At 41.3% G+C, this 21,562-nt stretch overlaps 2 protein-coding genes across 2 annotated transcripts; both read right to left on the reverse strand.

The window, feature by feature from the left end:
- Positions 1–4,321: 4,321 nt before the first annotated feature.
- LOC125245008 (putative nuclease HARBI1) lies at positions 4,322–6,042 on the reverse strand. The gene is made up of 2 exons (XM_048155433.1): positions 4,991–6,042; positions 4,322–4,900 (listed from the first exon to the last, which is right to left on the reverse strand). Exons 1-2 carry the CDS (start codon positions 5,412–5,414, stop codon positions 4,779–4,781), a joined length of 546 nt encoding a protein of 181 aa, XP_048011390.1. The 5' UTR covers positions 5,415–6,042; the 3' UTR covers positions 4,322–4,778.
- Positions 6,043–11,920: 5,878 nt separating this feature from the next.
- LOC125244724 (zinc finger protein 235-like) lies at positions 11,921–13,839 on the reverse strand. The gene has a single exon (XM_048154910.1). The coding sequence runs from the start codon at positions 13,775–13,777 to the stop codon at positions 12,806–12,808; it is 972 nt and encodes a 323-aa protein (XP_048010867.1). The 5' UTR covers positions 13,778–13,839; the 3' UTR covers positions 11,921–12,805.
- Positions 13,840–21,562: the final 7,723 nt, after the last annotated feature.

Below are 21,562 nucleotides of genomic sequence, written 5' to 3' on the forward strand. Positions count from 1 at the left end.
ATTTTCCACTACGTGTTGTTTTGGACACAAGTAGTCCACATTTACCTCTGCTGTCACAACTTGCCCTTCAAAAACTGTGTAGTTGTCAAAAACTCGAAATACCTCAATGTCAAGATCTCCTAACATCATTAATTTTGACTGAGCTGTTGTGGATATGCACGTTTCTCCACCAAACTGCCGCATGGACACATTTGTCAAGTTGTACCACTTAGCATTTGAGAGAATTTTGCCTCCCCATACACACATAAGGAGATGCTGTGTGTTTTATCTGCAACATCATAGGTTCATCAAATTTGCCATAGTGGCAAATAAACTTCCTGTACGCCATATTATTTTTCTATAAAAACCTACTTTTTAGAACTCCTCCTAGACCGTTTCTCCAATTTTACTCCAAAATTTAACCATATCATCTTCAGCCCATGCTGACAAAAAGTCGATACAACAAACAATTTTCGTATACCGGAGCAACAAATTTGAGGCATGATGCAAAACCCACTCTTGAAGCTGTATCTCTGCAATGCTTTGACATATTGACACCAAACTTTGCAAGTGTCATTATTACCTCACTCTGACAATACCACATTAATTTGGTCACAGCGCCACCTATAGGTCAAAAGTCATAAACCAGTAAATCCTCATTTTTTATCATTTTTCAACTCTTTTGCCTAAAATGATCTTAATAGGTCTTTAATTGCTCACTGCTGCTGTTGATCTGATGCTCACAGCCATGTTGGCCTGCTTCTTGTGCCGCTTTTGTGCTTGGCCCCGTAATTGCTGCTTGCAGCTATATTTTTGTTTTGTTTTGTTTTTTTCCCTGTCTGGAACAGGGTGAAGCTAACCGTTCCCGCTCTGGTGATGACAGACCCTCTTGTAATATAGAAGAAACGGAGGAAAAGACCTCGCTCCAGCGGTCAGGTACTGAGCTGTGGACTAACTAAAGAAGTGTTCTTAAAGCACAGCTGCATTTTCCTGAACCCTCTGTGAAATACTGTAGTATTTCATTTTGATTCAGACTAAAGAGTATTTTGAGGTTCAGAACTCCTTTCCAAATGATGGGTTTTACAATGACAGTGCACTGCATCATGGTCAGTTACATGTTCATATTTATACAGTAAGCCTCCAGTGTTTTGAATTCTGATGATTTGAATTAGTCAGACGATCATTTAGTACTGTACCATTCAAAGATTTAAAAAAAAAAAAAAAAAATTAACATGTGCACCAATAATGCGATTATTTCTTATAATAAGATTAAGGTCTTAATCGCATGGGCCCAGTTTCCCGTTAAGGGCTTAAAATAAACCAGGACTAGGCTAATTCTACTTAAATTAATCAACACTAAACAACTGACTTTCTGAGATGTTGCTTAAGTTTGGATTAACTAGTTCTAGACTACAGAGTCTTAGATTAAGGTAATCAAGGACCAGTGAGATCATCTTTTGGAAACCCGATTAGATTAATGGCATGCACATGTGGCTAAGGAGAGGTTGCTATAAAAACCTGGTATGGAATACTTGTAATTCATTAGTCTTAAGGAGTGTGTGGAACAGGAGTCACTACACTTAACCAAAAAATGGATAAAGGCCGAAGAAAACGCTCAAAAAACTTCAGTGAATTTGAGAAGACCCTTTTTAAACAAATTGTATCAAACTATCCTGTAATTGAAAACAAACAGCATGATTCAGGTACAGAAAACAAGAAGAAGAAGGCATGGATTTCCATGTTGAATGAATTCAACTCAAATGAAAAAGTAACCAAACGGACACTCCAACAAGTTCAGGTAAGATTTATTGTTGCCCCATTCTTACAAATCAGTCAATTATAAATGTTTTCATTAATTAAATGTAAAAAGAAAACAATATTATATAGAACTCCTACTTCAGAGTATATATTATCTTGTAAAGGTCCTGTGGAAAAACATAAAAATAAACCTGAAAAAAACAACTGCTGCTACGCGTCAAGAGCTTTTCAAGACAGGTGGGGGACTCTCAGTTCCACCAGACACAGAGGAGTTGGGGGACTTGTTGGCTGGGATTATTGAAAGTCAGCAACCCCTGGAAGGTATTCCAGATGATGACCATTTGGACAGTTCAGGTGAGGAATCTTTCAAAGACTCATTTGATAGGACACGTCTCATTTACAGTAACATGTGCTATCCCATCCAACATAATTAAATGCAAGTCATGTCTTGTAACAAAAATTATGTAATGACCTTTATTGTTGAAGTCGAATGTAATGCTACATTTTTTTCCATACAAAGATGACCTGATCTTGACACAGGACTTGGGGGGCGCAGGGAACAGTCAAGATGTTCAAATGATCATCATCATCTTCAATATCAGGGTCTGGGCAGCCACACTGTTTAAGAAAATTATGAAGCACTGCTGTTGCAATAATAACAATGCAGCACCTCCTAGGTTCAAACCTCAGTGTATTTCGGAGACACTGGAAACGATTCTTCCATACACTAAACATGCGCTCTATTAGCCCTCTGGTGAGCATGTGAGCTTGGTTATAGCGCTGTTGCTCTGGTCTGACTGGATGGAGATAAGGGGTGAACAAGAAGTTTGTCTGTGCATACTCACTGTCACCAAGTAGAATTCCAGAGTGTTGTCTTGTTTCAAACTGACCGTACATAGAGGAGTTGTGGAAAATCCTTGAGTCATGAGTTGAACCTTTCCAACGTGCAACAATATTGGAGAACTGCATAGTGGGAGAGTGCACACTCCTTGTACATTTAAAGAAAACCAGTTTTTACGATTTCTGAATTCCTCAGCATCTGCTGTAGAGGGACACTTGATGGGAATGTGGCAGGCATCGATACAACCAATGACTCCAGGGAAGTTCCCATATTCATAGAAATCTACCTTGTAGGTGGCCTGTTCAGCAGCATTTGGGAATTTGATGAAATCCTTTTTCAGTTCACATTTAGCACTGCAGACTTTGTGTACTATTTTGCACACTGTTGATTCACCTACACCACACAAATCCCCAGTTTCACGAGGGAAGGTTCCACATGCCAAAAACCTTAAGGTAATTAATATTTGTAAGGAAGGAGAAATAGGGGTGCCCCTGACTAAGTCACCTGAAAGCTTGGGCTGCAGCAAACCAATTATTTCTGTTGCATTTTCCTTTGACATACGGAAACAGTCAAGAAAATGTAAATCATCAAAATCATTTAGTGGGTTGCTCCTGTCTTTCAGCAACCTTCTTTCTGGTCTTGGTGGTGGTCTCTGATTGTCGTTGAAATAGTCGAGGTAATCCATTTTCTGCTACTGTGGACGTGAGCCTTGAGGCAAGAAGTTTTTAATCTGAGGTTAAACCTGCTTCTGACCAGGTTTAATTTAAGACTTCATTTAGATCTGAATTAGGTCTAATCCTTCTAGAAATCCGATTGTTTAAGTCTAGACTAGTGCAAGTCTGAGACTATTGTAATCCATGTGTGAGAAAGCTACTTCAATAAATCCAGGTTTAAAATGACATTTAGTCTACGACTAGGCTTAATCCCCGTACGGGAAACCGGCCCTTTGTTACTTGTGTTAGGCTACTTTGTTTACCAATTAAAATTTTGAAGAAAAAAGAAAAGAAAAAAAATGCTCTTGGAAATCATGTTATCTTATCATCCAGCCCCCAATAATAACCAGCTGCTGATGTTTTTAAAACCTAGTAACGCCGCTGGCTACCACTATTTGGTCATATGGAAAAAAGATGAACTAATCAGTAAGTAGGTCAATTTAGGACAAAGATAGTTCCTTAATAGGTAATCAGTAATTGCAAAATTAAATTTGCCTCTTTACATGATCATAAAATGCATTGCTATTTACCCAGTAGCTCTGCAGAAACTGTGGTCTAAGCCACTATTTTCAATTGAAAAAACAACAACTTCACATTAAAATCAAAAATAGTTTCTGCAGATTGTTGTGTTGTTGTTGTGTTGGGAAAAGCGATGGAAATCATTTGTACTGATATGGAAATGAAATTAAGAGTTTAAAAAGTATCGCACCACTTGCATGCCCCGCCAATGGAATTAATCCCAGCAGTTCCTCCCGAAAGCACAGCCCATCAGAAAATCTCACATAGAGACAAAGTTGTCCCACATCTCTACCAGCGGTAGATTCATCCACGGCTTATGACATTTCTGTATAAGAAGTAACAAAATGATCTTACTTTATATTTTTGTTTCAGGACAGGTTTTCCTTTTTTTTTTTGTTCACAAATGCCGCCGTCACCTTTCCTTGCAGGACCTGCTCCACCACAAAAGCTCTGCAGCTAATGCACAGACATTAAGAATCAGAAAAGTGCTGTAATAACTCTGTTTAAATTACAATAACTTAAGAATTAAATAGAAAACATACAACCCAGTGTCTTGCAGTTATGAAAATTATTTAATTACAATTAATAAATAAATGATCCAGAAAAACATACCTACATCAAAAAATTAACCAATTAATAATGACTTATAATGAAAGTAACACATTAATAATGTACACATCTATTCATATCTATTTTTCAATACAATATACGGTGTAATATTTTAACTATATTACAATTGTTTATGTTCACACACATCTGGAGAGGTTTACTGTCTAGTGTAGTCATGTTCACCCAGACACACAGGCAGCTGTTCAGGAGCAGAAAGCTGAGCAGCAAGTTGTTCACGGAGACGGTTCCCAGACAGGTCCCTCTCATCCACTGCTGCATTATCCGTGTCCTCCTCGTTGTCGTCTTCTCCATGGCTTTCCCCTTCCTCTTCCATCATATCACCTGCTGTCACACAAATGTTATGGAGGATGCAGCAGGCACCAATCACCTTTGGGCCGAACAGAGGCCTTATCTCCAGGGCCCTTAAGAAAATGGCACACTCGATGATGTTCCTTGCCCTTGAATGATGCTTCAACTTGACCTGTTTTTCAAAAGTCATGTAGAAAAATGTGTGGTATATTTCAAAGTCATGAAAGTAACCATTTTCTGTCATCTGTGTGTGTGTTCTTACCTTCGACAGGCTGGCGGTATGGTGTCATGATTGCAACAGGATGCTGCAGGCATGGGTATCCACCATCTCCTAACAGGAAGTATCCAGCTGGTGGATACAGAGCCTGCTGGTACATCGGTGATCTACGCAGGACAAGGGCATCATGAGCAGAGCCTGGATTGCCAGTGTACACATCTATAAATGCTCCCTTGGCATCACAGGTGCCCTGCAGTATTATGGAAGGAAACAGTTTCCGATTAATGTAAAAAAAAATTTGTGGCTCTGCAGGAGGAAGAATTCTGATGTGGCGCCCATCGATGGCACCAGCTGCATGCCGGAATGCCTCATGACCAGCAAGGTGAGCAAAGCCAGCCCCCACCTCCTCCATCTCCTCTGGTTTAGGGAAATGAATAAGTTTGTGGAGGATGGTCATCATCTCCTCCATAATGTTGTGAACAGTCCTTCAAACCGTCACAAGTGGCATGCTGAAGGTGTCTGAAATGACCCTGTAGGACGCTCCACAGTCAAGCCAATACACTGTAACTAGCACTTTGATTTCATGGCTCCATCCATGGGCTTTCTGATGGGGCAGCATCTGGACCAGCATGTTGATGCTGTTTCTGGAGAGCCTGAAATCATCTCCAGAAAAAAACTTGACCAGGATGGGTACCTGGTCATTGATCTGGGTATAACTTGTTATTGGACGTTCTTTCTGTTAAAAAAACAAAACTATTTTTTAGAGTGTGTTAACACTGTTGTTTTAGTATGTATTTATTATATATGTATTGCTTATTTCATTGTCTTTACTGTCAAACCATAATATCACCATAGGCCAGTAGGTTCGACTATGGAGATGTAATAAAGACAACACTGGTTAAAGAATAAAGCAAATCTTTGTATTCAAATTAACTATTAAAGAAATTGCCGATTTTTCCCTTTTGAAAGGGAAAAAATAAATAAAAATGTTAAATCAACAATTTGTCACAATTTTGTTCAATAGCAACACAGATTTTTCAATTAAATTCAATTGACAGCAAGTGAACAATTTCACCTGACTCTTTGTTTGTTCGTTAAATTATTCTGTTGGGTGCACCCTCTAGGCTATATGATTTTCCTAGAACACTACATTAATATCAATTTTCAAATAAACATTTACAAAGTTCACAGTTGTTAACTTGAGCAGTTCACTCAATCACATTCCAAAAAAATAAATCCTTGGAATTGAACACAAAGCAAAAATAACAGTTCAGAAGAAAACAGTTCAATAAATCAGATCAAAAAAGTTTTAGTTCGAAAAATTCAATTCAGAAAGAATTTATCTGTGCAAGTCAATCCAAACAAAAAATAATTTGTCGTGGTAATCTTTTGTAAGGAACTCAGTACGTGTGTGTCTGAGTCCGGGACTCTTGTGTTGAAGTGTATTCTTGTCTTGTCATGTCCATCTTCACCTTGTGCTTGCCCTCACTCCCTTGTTGGTTACTATGGCCACCCTTGTTAGTTGCCTTGATGATTTTCCCCTCCCCCTTGTTACCTCATTAGTCTTTCTCTGTATAAATAGGTCCCGGTTTTAGTCAGAGTTTGTTGGTTATTGTTTGAGTTTCTCAATGCCATGCCATGTTTGACCTGGAGTTAATGTTATTTTAATGGTACAATCTGTGATATTTTTTTCCGCTAGAGGTTGCTAGAAGCCTATTCAAAACAAAGGCGTAGTTTGATGACACCAAGTTTTAGAGCGGAAACTTGGGACATGTGGTCTCCATCTCAACGGACGGTACAAAAGAATAGGGATTGGACTCGGGAAGAACTCATGTTCATGGATGCGATTATTAACGTTACTGTAGTATGAAGCAGAGCAGGACCGAGTGTTGCGGGAGCTGAACGAGGCCGCTGGAGCGATTGATCAACACACGCCCCACGAGCAGCGGGACTTTTATTATGACACCGGCGCCGCTTCCGCTTTTCCGGTCATGAGTATTGACCTGTAACCTGGAGGTTTACGGGAGCTGTCCTTGTCGAAAGAACCAGTGGCAGATGGTAAACAGTAATTATGTTCCATAAATAAGTAACACAATCCACCATAAAACGTGCAAGAAGTAAATAAGGAACTGCTTGAAGCAAGCTAGTGGTTTGCTGGACGCTAGACACTACTTCCGCATTTGTCCACGACACTGTTGTCATGTGGTTTCTACGTCAGTAAAGGCGGTAACAAAGCGTAACTGAAGTCATTGACAGGCGACTGCACTGCCCCGTGTCACTGTTTAGAATGGGAATTTTCTCATGATTTACAAGGAGTTGAAAACATTAGAGATATTGTTAGTAATCAGCTAGACAAAATATATAACACTAGCCTAGTGGTTTTTGGATATTTTACTGTGAATATCTTACAGATTGTACCTTTAAGCAAATTGGTTACATAAAACTATGTAAACATACAGTCTTTGCTTAACGTGTGTTATGTGCATGTTGTGCAAAGTAGAAACGTTAGTACACAAGTAAAAAACAAACAAACAAACAAACAAACAAACAGGTAGTCTATTTTTATCAAGAGTCACAGCCCTCCATCTGCCACTTGAACAAGACTTGCGAAATTTCCAAATACGCGTGGGCCTTTCTTCTCATGGACAGTTTGCTCAGCTTCTTCCCCACCATCTTGCCAAAGCACATATATTTGTCCTAAAGTTCCTTGTCCTCGTCTTACTTCTGCAATCTCGCCATTATGGCTTCTTGGACTGGAGTTAACTGCTCTGTTTTCCTCTTCTTCGAGCAAAGAGGCGACGGCACAGATGTGCATTCCGATGAAGACATGCATAGTGAAGAGTCTGATGAGGAAGATGATGGTGAGGACAGAAGGGCAACTGGTTCAACAGGGTCAACGGGGTCTGGGTTGATGCATTCCAGGTTGATTGATGACAAAGATCCAGGTTCACTGGAGCACTCCATCTGAAACAATGTAACAATAAAAAGTCCCTATCCTTTGCGATATTTTTACAGATCTCCCTCCATGAATTTGCCACCCTAAACACGTCTTTGTACTCTTTCAAACATGAATTGTACAAATGTGGGTACTTTCTAATCTCTTCACACAAATGCTTGTCGAGTTTGCCGTCTATTGTCGTGTTTTTCTCTTTTTTTCACGCATGTTGTTTTGACGGCTGAAAACCGTGCTCAATTCTGTGCGTATTGCCACCTAGTGGACTAATCTGTACTACTTGGGCTGCACGCAGACGGGGTGTGCAGCCGGCCGCGAGCCTTCCGCATGACAAAAATTACATCATGCGGACGGTGCACTAACGCGGACGGCCGAAGTATACCCGGGGCTTAATTTTGTCCTTCAACTGTTTGGAGGTCATTGAAGTCCACTATATGGAGAAAAATTCCTGGAGTGTTTTTATCAAAAACCTTAATTTGTTTTGGACTAAAGAGAGAAAGACATGAACATCTTGGATGACATGGGGGTGAGTAAATTATCAGGAAATTTTTGAAAGTGAACTAATCCTTTAATTAGTCTTTAATTTGTGCCGATAGATGATAGTTTTGTGTGTCGATAGTCAGAGATATGTTGTTGTTTAGAGGCAAGGCAAAAATAGCATTGTTGTTCATCTCACACAACCTCAGTAAAAATTCCAGGGCAAATAAACTACTGCCACTTTTCGACCGAAACTCGAACTTGTGTTTAGCCGTTACTGGAAGCCAGGGATTGTAGTTTAAAGTTATAAATGTGGATATTTTTCTTACAAAAAATGCATTGCTTTGCCCTGAACTCTACACTTTTGCTGAACTCTACACTTCGGATTGTGTCCTCATGATCAGTGCTACTTGTCATCTAGCCATACCATTCAAAACCATGTGCATTTGTCTTTAGTAGCAGGAAGGTACTCTGGTCTTGAAAGCGAAGAAAGTGAATGTTATCTCAACAGTATGTCACTTTTTTCTTGATGTCTTTTATTTTAAGGTGGCATTCTGTATGTATTTAGATACCACTTACAGGTGCTGGTCATATAATTAGAATATCATCAAAAAGTTGATTTATTTCACTAATTCCATTCAAAAAGTGAAACTTGTATATTATATTCATTCATTACACACAGACTGATATATTTCAAATGTTTATTTCTTTTAATTTTGATGATTATAACTGACAACTAAGGAAAATCCCAAATTCAGTAGCTCAGAAAATTAGAATATTACTTAAGACCAATACAAAGAAAGGATTTTTAGAAATCTTGGCCAACTGAAAAGTATGAGCATGTACAGCACTCAATACTTAGTAGGGGCTCCTTTTGCCTGAATTACTGCAGCAATGCGGCGTGGCATGGAGTCAATCAGTCTGTGGCACTGCTCAGGTGTTATGAGAGCCCAGGTTGCTCTGATAGTGGCCTTCAGCTCTTCTGCATTGTTGGGTCTGGCATATCGCATCTTCCTCTTCACAATACCCCATAGATTTTCTATGGGGTTAAGGTCAGGCTGTTACAGTTGTACTGGTTTGAAGAGATGAGGCAGGTACGGACTTCCACAATACACAATGCTTTAATCCAAAAGGCAAGGAGAACCAAACATACAACGTAAACATAACATTTAGAGTAACATTTAAGACGGACAAGGAGTGAAGGGAGTGAGTGCAATATAAAGGGAGTGCTATCAATAGAGTCCAGGTGCAGGTGATCCGTGAAGCTGAGGAGCTGACGAGGGAAGTGAGTGCAGGTGAGGAGACAAGAGGATCATGGGATTTGGAGTCCGGGAGACATGGGATACGTAACAGTACCTCCCACTCCCGGTAGGCGCGTCCTCGCACCGTAGATGTAACAACCGGGAGGGGGGCGGGCGCCCTGGAGACCTCATGCCGGTGCAGGGGGAGGAGTAGACTGGAGTGGAGGTCTCCAGGGCAGGCTCAAAAGCCATGGCGGGTCAGGAGCCGTGGGCAGCCATGGCGGGTCAGGAGCCGTGGGCAGCCATGGCGGGTCAGGAGCCGAAGGCGGCCATGGCGGGTCAGGTGCAGCAGGCGGCCACGGCGGGTCAGGTGCAGCGGGCTGCCGTGGAGGGTCAGGTGCAGCGGGCTGCCGTGGAGGGTCAGGTGCAGCGAGCTGCCGTGGAGGGTCAGGTGCCGTAGCCGAATTGCCGACGAGCCCAGGTGGCGGTGAGGATCCGGCGGGACAGGGCGATGCCGCAGGCTCGGCCGACCGAGGCGCAGGCGGGGCTCCAGAAGGCCGCAGAGGAGCCAGAGCGACAGCTGACCAAAGGGACGCAGGAGGGAGTGAGGAAGCCAACGGAGCGTGAGGGACGAAGGGACAAGGTGAACACCGAGGAGTGCAGTCCTGATGTGAGGGAAGGCCGACGAATGACTGATGCGGAACCGGGGGGAGGATGGAGCCTGGCGGAACTGGTGGACTGATGGGCCACGGTGGAGATGAGGGAGGTTGGAGTCAAGGGGGACCATCTGGACCAACGGGCCGAGGTGGAGTCCTGGGTGAGGTGGCTTGAGGTGGAGGTGCAGTGTGGACATTAGTGGAAGGAGGTGGGAGAGGGAGGCAGGGAGGGAAAACAGTCTTAAAGTTCATAATTGGAGCAGCTGGCTCGGCGGTGGCTGGAGCTGAGGGCTCGGCGGCGGAGGCTGGCGCTGCTTGCTCGGCGGCGGAGACTGGAGAAACTGGCTCGGTCCAGAAGTCTATTAGCCAGGCCGCATCATCTGGCGGCTTGCACAGAGTTGGAGCGGCAGGCTCGGAAAGGGCTGGAGCGGGCTCTGGAGAGACTGGAGCGGGCTCTGGAGAGACTGGAGCGGGCTCTGGAGAGACTGGCTCGCAGGAGACTAGAGAGCGCTCGCCCTTCTTCCTCTTCCTCCTCTTAGGTTTACCGGACCCAGCGGAGATTTGTGGGCCCGGCAGGACACAGGGGAAACATTCACTGGAGGGATATGCGGAGGAAGACGGAGCTTGGCAGACTGGTCGGGCTGACCGTGTTTTTGGAAGGACTGGACAAGAGGAACACTCAACATTCTGAACCTCTTGGACATCTGGAAGAGCCCGATGAGCCGATTAGCCACTGATACAGATGTGAGAGGCTGTGGGGGAGCAGGAGCCACGGGAACAAGGAACAAACTCATGTTGAATTTGTGGAAGTCCAGTCGGTTTTGGTCCGTCTTTCTGTTACAGTTGTACTGGTTTGAAGAGATGAGGCAGGTACGGACTTCCACAATACACAATGCTTTAATCCAAAAGGCAAGGAGAACCAAACATACAACGTAAACATAACATTTAGAGTAACATTTAAGACGGACAAGGAGTGAAGGGAGTGAGTGCAATATAAAGGGAGTGCTATCAATAGAGTCCAGGTGCAGGTGATCCGTGAAGCTGAGGAGCTGACGAGGGAAGTGAGTGCAGGTGAGGAGACAAGAGGATCATGGGATTTGGAGTCCGGGAGACATGGGATACGTAACACAGGCGAGTTTGCTGGCCAATTAAGAACAGGGATACCATGGTCCTTAAACCAGGTACTGGTAGCTTTGGCACTGTGTGCAGGTGCCAAGTCCTGCTGGAAAATGAAATCTGCATCTCCATAAAGTTGGTCAGCAGCAGGAAGCATGAAGTGCTCTAAAACTTCCTGGTATACGGCTGCGTTGACCTTGGACCTCAGAAAACACAGTGGACCAACACCAGCAGATGACATGGCACCCCAAACCATCAGTGACTGTGGAAACTTTACACTGGACCTCAAGCAACGTGGATTGTGTGCCTCTCCTCTCTTCCTCCAGACTCTGGGACCCTGATTTCCAAAGGAAATGCAAAATTTACTTTCATCAGCGAACATAACTTTGGACCACTCAGCGGCAGTCCAGTCCTTTTTGTCTTTAGCCCAGGTGAGACGCTTCTGACGCTGTCTGTTGTTCAAGAGTGGCTTGACACAAGGAATGTGACAGCTGAAACCCATGTCTTGCATACGTCTGTGCGTAGTGGTTCTTGAAGCACTGACTCCAGCTGCAGTCCACTCTTTGTGAATCTCCCCCACATTTTTGAATGGGTTTTGTTTCACAATCCTCTCCAGGGTGCGGTTATCCCTATTGCTTGTACACTTTTTTCTACCACATATTTTCCTTCCCTTCAGCCAGCCTCATGTAGACTGCTCACGCCAGCCGCATGATGAAAATTACATACGTCAAATTCACAAATGCGGACGACCGAAGTATACCCGGGCTTCAGTGATCACAAAAATTCAGCTGCAGTGATCACAAAAATTCAGCTGCAGGCTGCCACTGTTCAGAGAGCAAAGCTAGTCCACAGTCTAGTAAACGTTTCTTTGTTGCGCCGACTGAAAACACATGAGAAACATCATGTGACTGGAGAGACTCAGACATTGCAGTACTGAATATTGAACAGTCCACGCATGTGGATTTGGATTAAACAGGTTATCGCTTTGATGCCATGCCTGAACACCTTTTATCCCTTCACAGTGGCGTATAGCAGATGGGCGCACAGGGCTGTTAATTATTATTATTATTATTATTATGCCACTTTTATTATTAAATTAATATCCCAATTCATTTAACCGACGCACTGCGAGCATAATAAATGATTTGTTAGATGGCATACTCCTCTTTTAAAAAAACAGCTTGTTTAACATCAGCGGACCACTGGGTCGTTAAAGGGTTAAACTTTGCTTAAAATTTTTGTGAATAATTTGCTGATGTAGGTACAAAAAGACGTTTTGTAACTGCAAAAAATAAATAAATAAATAAATAAATAAAACTTGTCACCCATGGCGCCAACTATAGCTGGAGAGGAGAGATTTGGCTGTGGCTAACTTACACAGAAGATTTTTTTGTTCAGCACATAAAAATGAACTACTTCATTTCAGACTGTGGTGCTGTGGTTTCTTCACTGCGTGGATCTTCATGTGTATCTTCAAGTGACTTTTAAAAGAGAAACTCTTTCCACACTGATCACACGTGTGTGGCTTCTCTGTGCTGTGGATCCTCTCATGTGTTTTCAGATGTGCTAACTGACTGAATCTCTTGTCACAGTATGAACACTTGTAAGGTTTTTCTCCAGTGTGGATCCTCTCGTGAGTTTTCAGATATAATGACTGACTGAATCTCTTGTCACATTGTGAACACTTGTAAGGTTTTTCTCCAGTATGGATCCTCTCATGTGTTTTCAGATGTTCTGACCGACTGAATCTGTTGTCACAGTATGAACACTTGTAAGGTTTTTCTCCAGAGTGGATCCTCTCATGTGTTTTCAGATTTGATAACTGACTAAATCTCTTGTCACAGTATGAACACTTGTAAGGTTTTTCTCCAGTGTGAATTCTCTGGTGCTGTTTTAAATGGTTTACTGTAGTAAAAGTCTTCTCACACTCAAAGCACACATGCTCTCTCACACCAGTATGGATTTTCTCATGTTTTTGTAAACTACACAGCTGTGAAAAACTCTTTCCACACACAGAACATGAATGTGTTTTCTCCTTTGTATGAACTCTCAGGTGTCTCTTCAGGTCTGATGACCTTAGAAATGTTTTGTCACATTGATGGCACGTGAACGGTCTCTCTCCAGTGTGAACTTTCATATGCCTCTTAAGACCTCCTTTTCGTGTGAAACTCTTCCCACATTGATCACATGTGTGTGGCTTCTCTCCAGTGTGAACTCTCTTGTGATCCTTAAGATGTCCTTTACGTGTGAAACTCTTCCCACACTGATCACAGGTGAACGGCTTCTCTCCAGTGTGGATCCTCATGTGTTCCTTAAAATCTCCTTTTCGTGTGAAACTCTTCCCACACTGATCACATGTGAACGGCTTCTCTCCTGTATGAACTCTCATGTGAATCTTAAGATGTTGTTTGGTTGAGAAACTCTTTCCACACTGAGTGCAGGTTGTAGATTTCTTGGCTCTTATTTTCTTTAAAAATGTCTTTTTAGTCTTTGAGCGACTCAAAGGTTTTTCTCCAGGATTGTCATGATTCTCCTCCACTTCACTCAGTTCTTCACTCTCCTCCTTCACTTCCATCAGCTCTGAAATGAAAGAGAAAAAAAGTCATTTAATTTTCAGTAAATCAAAATAATTTAAAGAGAGAAATATGAAGTTAAAGGTGATAAAATTGAGACTTGTTGTGATAGATAACTGCTACAAAACATTACGATCATTTTGATGCATTTGCATAAATTAGTTGCATATGTCCCTGAAACTTTAACATTAATCTTCCAATCGTAAAGGACCAGCTGTCGTTCCAACAACAGAATCCAGTGGTCTGGTGAAGGTATAATGTGTGTACGTCTTTTCAGCGCTCCTGTGAAGTTCACTTAATTTTAGACTTTAGTCTCAATTTTACTTTAGCTGCTCGTTTAATCTCCAATTTCAAATGTTTTTACATCAAGATTTACTGAATTAAGACATTCAGCACTGAATGGAGGTCTTCTGGCTACAGAATTTCCCAAATCGCTGCTCTGCCACCTTCCCTTAAATAATTCTTAATAATTTATAAATAATATTAAGAAAATAAAGAAAACATTGCTCTGAAATATTTTGAGTAATATATTTGATCAATGACAAAATGATATTAACAGCCATATTTTAACATCAATTTTTAAGTTGATATTTAATTAATTTTCCTAAAACTGTGTAATTATTAAGGGCTGTTCACAGCAGACTTCTCCTTCCACTGACTTCCTTTCATACACATGTGAATGTGGGACACCAGAAACACAAGATCAAGTGAAGTTTGCAGTAAAATGGAGTAGATTGTATATTTTAAAATTTTGGAGTTATTATTATTCGTTATTCGTATGTTTTTAAAAATATTTCATGTCATATCTTGATGTTTCAGCTTCTGTAGAAAGTTGACATGCTCAAAGTCTAGACTGATTTGTTTCAATATAATGGACTAAAATAATGGACAAAATATCTTAATAGAACATGATCTTTACTTAATATTGCATAATGCATACATTTTGACATGGTTTTGTGGTTTGGGGTCACATTTAATGGAAACACTGATGTGCAATAAATTAATGTTTGCGAATTTTAAGCAGTGACATGATATTGACAACCAACAATTGTCAACTTACAACATTTTTCACAGTCGATCAAAATAGGCAAGTATTGTTTTAATGGCATATTTACTTGTGAATGTCCACTGAACGTCCAATGTAGTGTGATTAACAAGGCTATTGAATACGGATGTCCGAATGTGCGAATATAAAACCAACTTTACCGAAGTCCAGAAGGGCTGCTGATTTCACAGAGTTTGTGCTGCTGTTCATTAATCATTTGATTCATTCAGCATGTGCAAACCTTAATTAAACGATTTCATGATCAAGGAATTTATACCTGAATGATATTATACTGTAATGAATGGATTCTTTAATATTTTCTGTAAGATTATACTTCAGTATATTCTCTATTTATGTAGAGCTGGACATTTTAATAATGATCAAATGACTGAGTTCAGCTGTGAGAATAAAATCAACCTGTTTGTTCCTCAGTTTCTTCATGTTTCACACTGAATGTTTCTTCAATCTTCATGTCTTCAGGCTCATCTTTATTAAACTCAATCTTCATGTCTTCAGTTTCCTCTTTAATAAACTCCATCTGTAAGTACAGAATAATTAACAGAGTTAAAAGTCTTCAATGACCTGTTAGACTAAAAAAAACCCACTCAAAACTAACACTACAAATTAATAAACTTCATATTTCAGACATTTATGATCCTCATATGGTATTTAATGAATTATAGATTATATTTAAATGATTACACTTTGATGAAAACATAATTAGTTTGTTAATGTTTGTTGTTCTCGTTCATGTTCACTGTTCGAACAGCACGAGTCGTGATTCACTGAATCATTTCTCAAAGTGTTTGATTCAATTGACTCGGAGTTGAAAAGTTCAGTTTCTCCATCATTACTCCCAGAGACTGAACTCGTGTTCATGATAAACTTATTTATGATTTATATAGAGAGAAATGAGACGCAGGTTTACTGTTTCTCATCAGTGGATATGAGTTTTACTCACACAAATATCCTTCATTACAGTTAGATAAAGAATAACCATGTTACATTAGATAGTAAATAAATTAATTTCACATCGCTTTAAAAAACGGTAACAACTATAAATCATTTAACTGTTCCTATCGATTAAAACAGCTTAAATTCTTAAAACAAACCTTTATTCAGCAGAATCACAGATGCAGGAGCGCGGCGCAGTCTTATGACGTCATGTCGTCACTCCAAAATAAAAGTCATGCATTGTCTACAATCACAGAAGTGCATAGAAATCCAACTATTTTACCAGATAATTTTTTGTATATTAAAATTAAAACAGTGACAAATATGGCACAAACGATGTTTTAAAAAATATTTGTGAAAAGCTTTTTTTTTTTTTTTTGTTAAAAACCACAGTGGAGCTATATACTATTTTTTGGCAGCTGTTACAGAAACATTTTTACAAAAAATCTTCTGATTTAACCTTGAGATTTTAAGTATTAGATAGCTTAGATATTTACACCACTATTTACAATGACACTAATAATTCTTAATTTCTGATAGAAATACAAAATCAATCGGTAGTTATTAATAAAATAACGAGACACAAACCTTTACATTCAATCGCGTTTGGCCCCATTTATTTTTGTTTATCACAGTTTATCACAGTAATACACGTTTACCTCAGATTTCATTTGATAGATTATAAGCCGGCCGTACGCAGGGTTTCATGATTACCGAGGTCAGAAAATTTTGTTTGTTTGGGGGGTACGGGGGCATTTTTCCTGTGACGTAATGGTTTATTATTGGCTGTTAAGTGCTCGGGTCAACGGTTGCCAGGCAACCCTCCGGGTCACGTTGTATGTGGAGAGACATGACACGAGGTGAACTGCTATGTGCTGTAGTTCAAAAATAAAGCTGATATTTGAGTTCGTAAGAGTGACATCTTTTTGTATCATGACATGGTGTCAGAAGTTTACGTTCGTCGCGCACTCCTCTAATCTGTGAAAGAAAACGGAAGGAAAATGTCGAAGTTTCACGCTCCTGAATCCTTTGATTTTGCACAGCCAGCAAGTTGGCCGGCATGGAGGCAACGTTTTGCACGGTTCAGGATTGCAACAAAACTCGACAAGGAAGACGACGATGTCCAGGTGAACTCCTTACTTTATGCTATGGGCAAGCAGGCAGAACCTATATTCAGCACGTTTACATTTTCCGCGGAGGAGGAAAATGATTATTACAATGCAATACTTAAAAAGTTTGATGAATATTTTGTGCCCAAACGCAACTTGATTCATGACCGTGCATGGTTTCACAAAAGAGACCAGAAAAGCGGCGAAAGTGTAGAGGCATTTGTCAGGAGTTTATACGAGCTGGCAGAGTTTTGTGACTTCGGGGCTACTAGAGATGAGCAGGTTCGCGATCGCATCGTGATTGGAATAGCGGATAGCAACGTATCTGAAAAGCTGCAGCTAGAGCCAGATTTGACGCTGGAGAAAGCGATACAGATTGCTCGCCAGTCAGAACTCATTAAAATGCAAAGTGCTGATATGAGAAGTGCAAGTGATGTCAACGAAGTGCGACGTAAGTTTAAGTACTCAAAACAATTCAACAAACATAAAGAAAGTAATTCAGATACCAAACAAAGAGATGGAAGTAATAATGAGACCTGTTCACGATTTGCACGCATACATGACCGCTGGGCGTGTCCGGCACGAGGCAAACGATGCCGTAAGTGTAACAAAACGGGACATTTCGAAATTGCGTGTAAAACAAAGACTGTAAAGGAAGTGACCAGCGACAGACTGAAGGCTGAGGCAAACGAAACATGGTTTCTGGGATCAGTTTCTGATTCTGGTAATGAGGACGAGTGGCATGTAAAGCTACCTATGAATGGCACAACGGTAAAGTTCAAGATTGATACTGGAGCTTATATCACGGTGATGTCTGAGCAAACATTCTTAAACCTACCTCGCCGCCCTCAACTTACCAAAACATCAGCAGACATCAGGAGTCTGGGTGGCAAACTGGACTGCATTGGTAAATTTGTGGCATGCACGGAAAGAAAAGGTCAAAGCATTAGTTTTTGGACGTATGTTCTTAAAGGTCCATACACCAATAACCTTCTTAGCCGAAAAACTGCCTGTGAAATGAACCTAGTGAGTAGAGTAGATGGCATTACTACTGATGATGATGTTTTTGGAGAGTTTGGACTTTTAAATTGTGAACCAATCAAAATTGAGCTCAGACAGGATGCCAAACCATACAGCCTCTCTGCACCTCGGCGAATTCCCTTTCCATTGCTGCCAAAAGTGAAAGAAGAACTGCAGCGTATGCTCAAGTCAGGGATCATATCAGAGGTCACTGAAGCAACAGACTGGTGTGCTCCTATAGTGCCTGTGATTAAGAAGAATGGAAAGGTGAGACTTTGTGTTGATCTAAAGAAACTAAATGAAGCAGTAAAGCGAGAGAGATTTATTCTGCCTACTCTTGAGGACATTGCACCACAACTGTCTGGTGCAACTGTAATCTCCACGTTAGACGCGTCGAGTGGATTCTGGCAGATACCATTGGATCCAAGCTGCAGAAAACTCACCACCTTCATCACACCAGTTGGCTGCTTCTGTTTTCAAAGATTACCTTTCGGGATTACTTCAGCTCCCGAGATATTTCAGAGAGAAATGAGCACTCTTCTCAAAGATCATACTGGCACGGTAGCAGTGATGGACGACATACTTGTGTTCGGCAGGAACAAGGATGAACATGATCGCAATCTCGAGGTAGTTTTAAAGACTATCAGAGAATCTGGTTTAAAATTGAACAGAGACAAGTGTCATTTTGGTAAATCTGAAATTCAATACTTTGGACACATCATTGGAAAGGATGGAATCCGGCCAGACACAAATAAAGTAAGGGCTATAACTGAGCTCCCCTGCCCAAAGAATCTGACGGAACTGCGACAGGTATTGGGGATGATTAATTACCTGGGTAAATTCCTCCCTGGGTTTTCATCAGTTCTTCATCCAATGACCGAGCTGCTGAAGCGCGAGACTGATTGGGTCTGGGGTGAGGAACAGACGCGGGCATTTAATGAGGTCAAGAACATGTTGACTACAGCACCGGTGTTGGCATTCTACGATGCCAACAAGACCACTGTGGTCAGCGCGGATGCAAGTAGCTATGGCCTTGGCGCCGCCCTGCTTCAGGAGCAGGAGAATGGATTTAGTCCTGTTGCTTTTTGTTCACGGACCTTAACAGAGACAGAGCGGCGCTACTCACAAATAGAGAAGGAATGCTTAGCAGGAGTATGGGCATGTGAACGCTTCTCACGGTACCTGCAAGGTATGGCCAGATTTGAGCTCCAGACAGACCACAAACCGTTGGTCCCCTTAATAAACACTTACGACATTGACAAAGCTCCTCCAAGATGTCAGAGACTATTAATGCGCCTGATGAGATTCAATGTCCGAGCAGTGCATGTGCCAGGTAAACAACTTATAGTGGCAGATACCCTGTCCAGGAATCCCATAACACATCAAGGCGAGTCCGATACTGAGGGTGATGTCAAAGTGTTTATACAAGCAGTACTGTCTACCAGGCCTGTAACTGACGATAAGTTGAATGCTGTAAGAATTGCCACACAACAGGATGCAGATCTTCAGCTGGTTAGTAAGTACCTTCATGAAGGCTGGCCAAGTCAATTGACACACACACTTCATGGGTTTCACACAGTTAGAGCTCATCTCTCTGAAGTTGAGGGACTTTTGCTGTATGAGGACAGGATAGTGATTCCGGGCTCACTGAGACAAGATGTGTTACGGCAGCTTCATACAGGCCACCAAGGTCTTACTAAATGCAGAGAAAGAGCCAATATGTCTGTATGGTGGCCTGGTATAGGCAGGGATATCATAAAAACAGTGACAACATGTGAGTTTTGTCAAATAAACAGGCCTGCACAAAAGAGAGAACCCCTAATGGTCACCTCCCTCCCTGATGGTCCTTGGCAAAAGATTGCAGCGGACATCTGTGAACTGGATGGTAAGAAATACCTGGTAGTTGTGGACTGTTTTTCTCGTGACATTGAGATTGCACATCTGCATGCTATTACAAGTCAGCAAGTGATAATGCACCTGAAAAACATGTTTGTTCGATGGGGGATCCCATATGAACTTGTGTCAGACAACGCTACACAGTTCACGGCCTCTGAGTTTGTGGAGTTCGCAAAGATCTATGATTTTACTCACACTACTTCTAGCCCACATTATCCGCAAGCTAATGGTGCGGCAGAGAGAAGTGTTGCCATTGCAAAACGGGTGTTAAGACAGCCTGATCCACAGCTAGCACTGATGAGCTACCATTCTACACCTCTTAACGCCACAGGGATGAGTCCAGCTCAACTTATGATCGGACGTCAGATCAGAACGACTGTTCCGATGCTAAAAAAAACAGCTGCTGCCAAGTCCAGTCGACTATGAGCAAGTCAAATGGAGAGACAAGCATACTAAACAGGCCTATCAATACTTTTACAACCGACGACATTCAGCACACAGTTTACCAGATTTACATCCAGGTCAAAGTGTGAAAGTCAAGTTGGATGGTGAGAAAGGGTGGAAAACACCAGCAACAGTTGTTGAGAAAGCTCCAGAACCCAGGTCGTACATTGTTCAGACTGATGGAGGTGCTATTTCCCGTCGGAACAGGAGACACATTCAGAGTGTCCCTGAAACAGTTGGCACACCGGAAAGTGAAATTGTACCTGAGAGCATTGAAATAACTGATACTCCCTCCCACAAGACTGAGACAAATGGGCGGGATACCCCAACTCCTATTAAATCACATCCACGCAAGTTGACCTGTAAAAGAACTCTTGCTGGTAGGGAATTAAAACAGCCAGTGAAGTTCAAGGATTATGTTTTGGGATAAGTGTACTTTCCTGTCGTACTAATATATGATTGTACTTGTACGGCATCTATGCATGTTACTTTTCATAATTCACAGTACAGGGTAACAGGAAAACGAATAATGAAAGTTGTAATGTTGTTGTTGACAGTTTATGCTAATGCAGTTGCAGACAGTTGATATCGTTCTATACATGTTTATTTGTAACTTACCTGCTTTCTTATGTTAAACAAAAACAACACTAAATGTAAAAGAAAAAAAAAAAAGTAGCAGTGGAACTTTAAAGAGGGGAGATGTGACGTAATGGTTTATTATTGGCTGTTAAGTGCTCGGGTCAACGGTTGCCAGGCAACCCTCCGGGTCACGTTGTATGTGGAGAGACATGACACGAGGTGAACTGCTATGTGCCGTAGTTCAAAAATAAAGCTGATATTTGAGTTCGTAAGAGTGACATCTTTTTGTATCATGACATTTCCCTAGAAAATTTAGATTTCCCTGGTGTACATATGTGCATTTTTAAGATGTTTTAAGGCCAACAAACAGGATAGCATATAGCTTTAAAACCATGTCACTAAATACAGTGGTGTGAAAAAGTGATTTTTTTTTTATTTTTTTCCATGTTTGTCACACTTTAATGTTTCAGATCATCAAACAAATTTAAATATGAATCAAATATATCACAAGTAAACACAACATGCAGTTTTTAAATGAAGGTTTTTATTATGAA

This window comes from Megalobrama amblycephala, linkage group LG1 (genome assembly GCF_018812025.1).
Source record: "Megalobrama amblycephala isolate DHTTF-2021 linkage group LG1, ASM1881202v1, whole genome shotgun sequence".
Taxonomy (NCBI): Eukaryota; Metazoa; Chordata; class Actinopteri; order Cypriniformes; family Xenocyprididae; genus Megalobrama; species Megalobrama amblycephala.

Bases quoted from the DNA above. Each gene is read 5' to 3' on its own strand.
- LOC125245008 (XM_048155433.1), bottom strand. From the start codon at position 5,414: ATGGAGGAGATGATGACCATCCTCCACAAACTTATTCATTTCCCTAAA. The intron at 4,901-4,990 runs GTAAGAACACAC...TTTGAAAAACAG, and splicing joins ATACCGCCAGCCTGTCGAAG to GTCAAGTTGAAGCATCATTC.
- LOC125244724 (XM_048154910.1), bottom strand. From the start codon at position 13,777: ATGAGAGTTCATACAGGAGAGAAGCCGTTCACATGTGATCAGTGTGGG.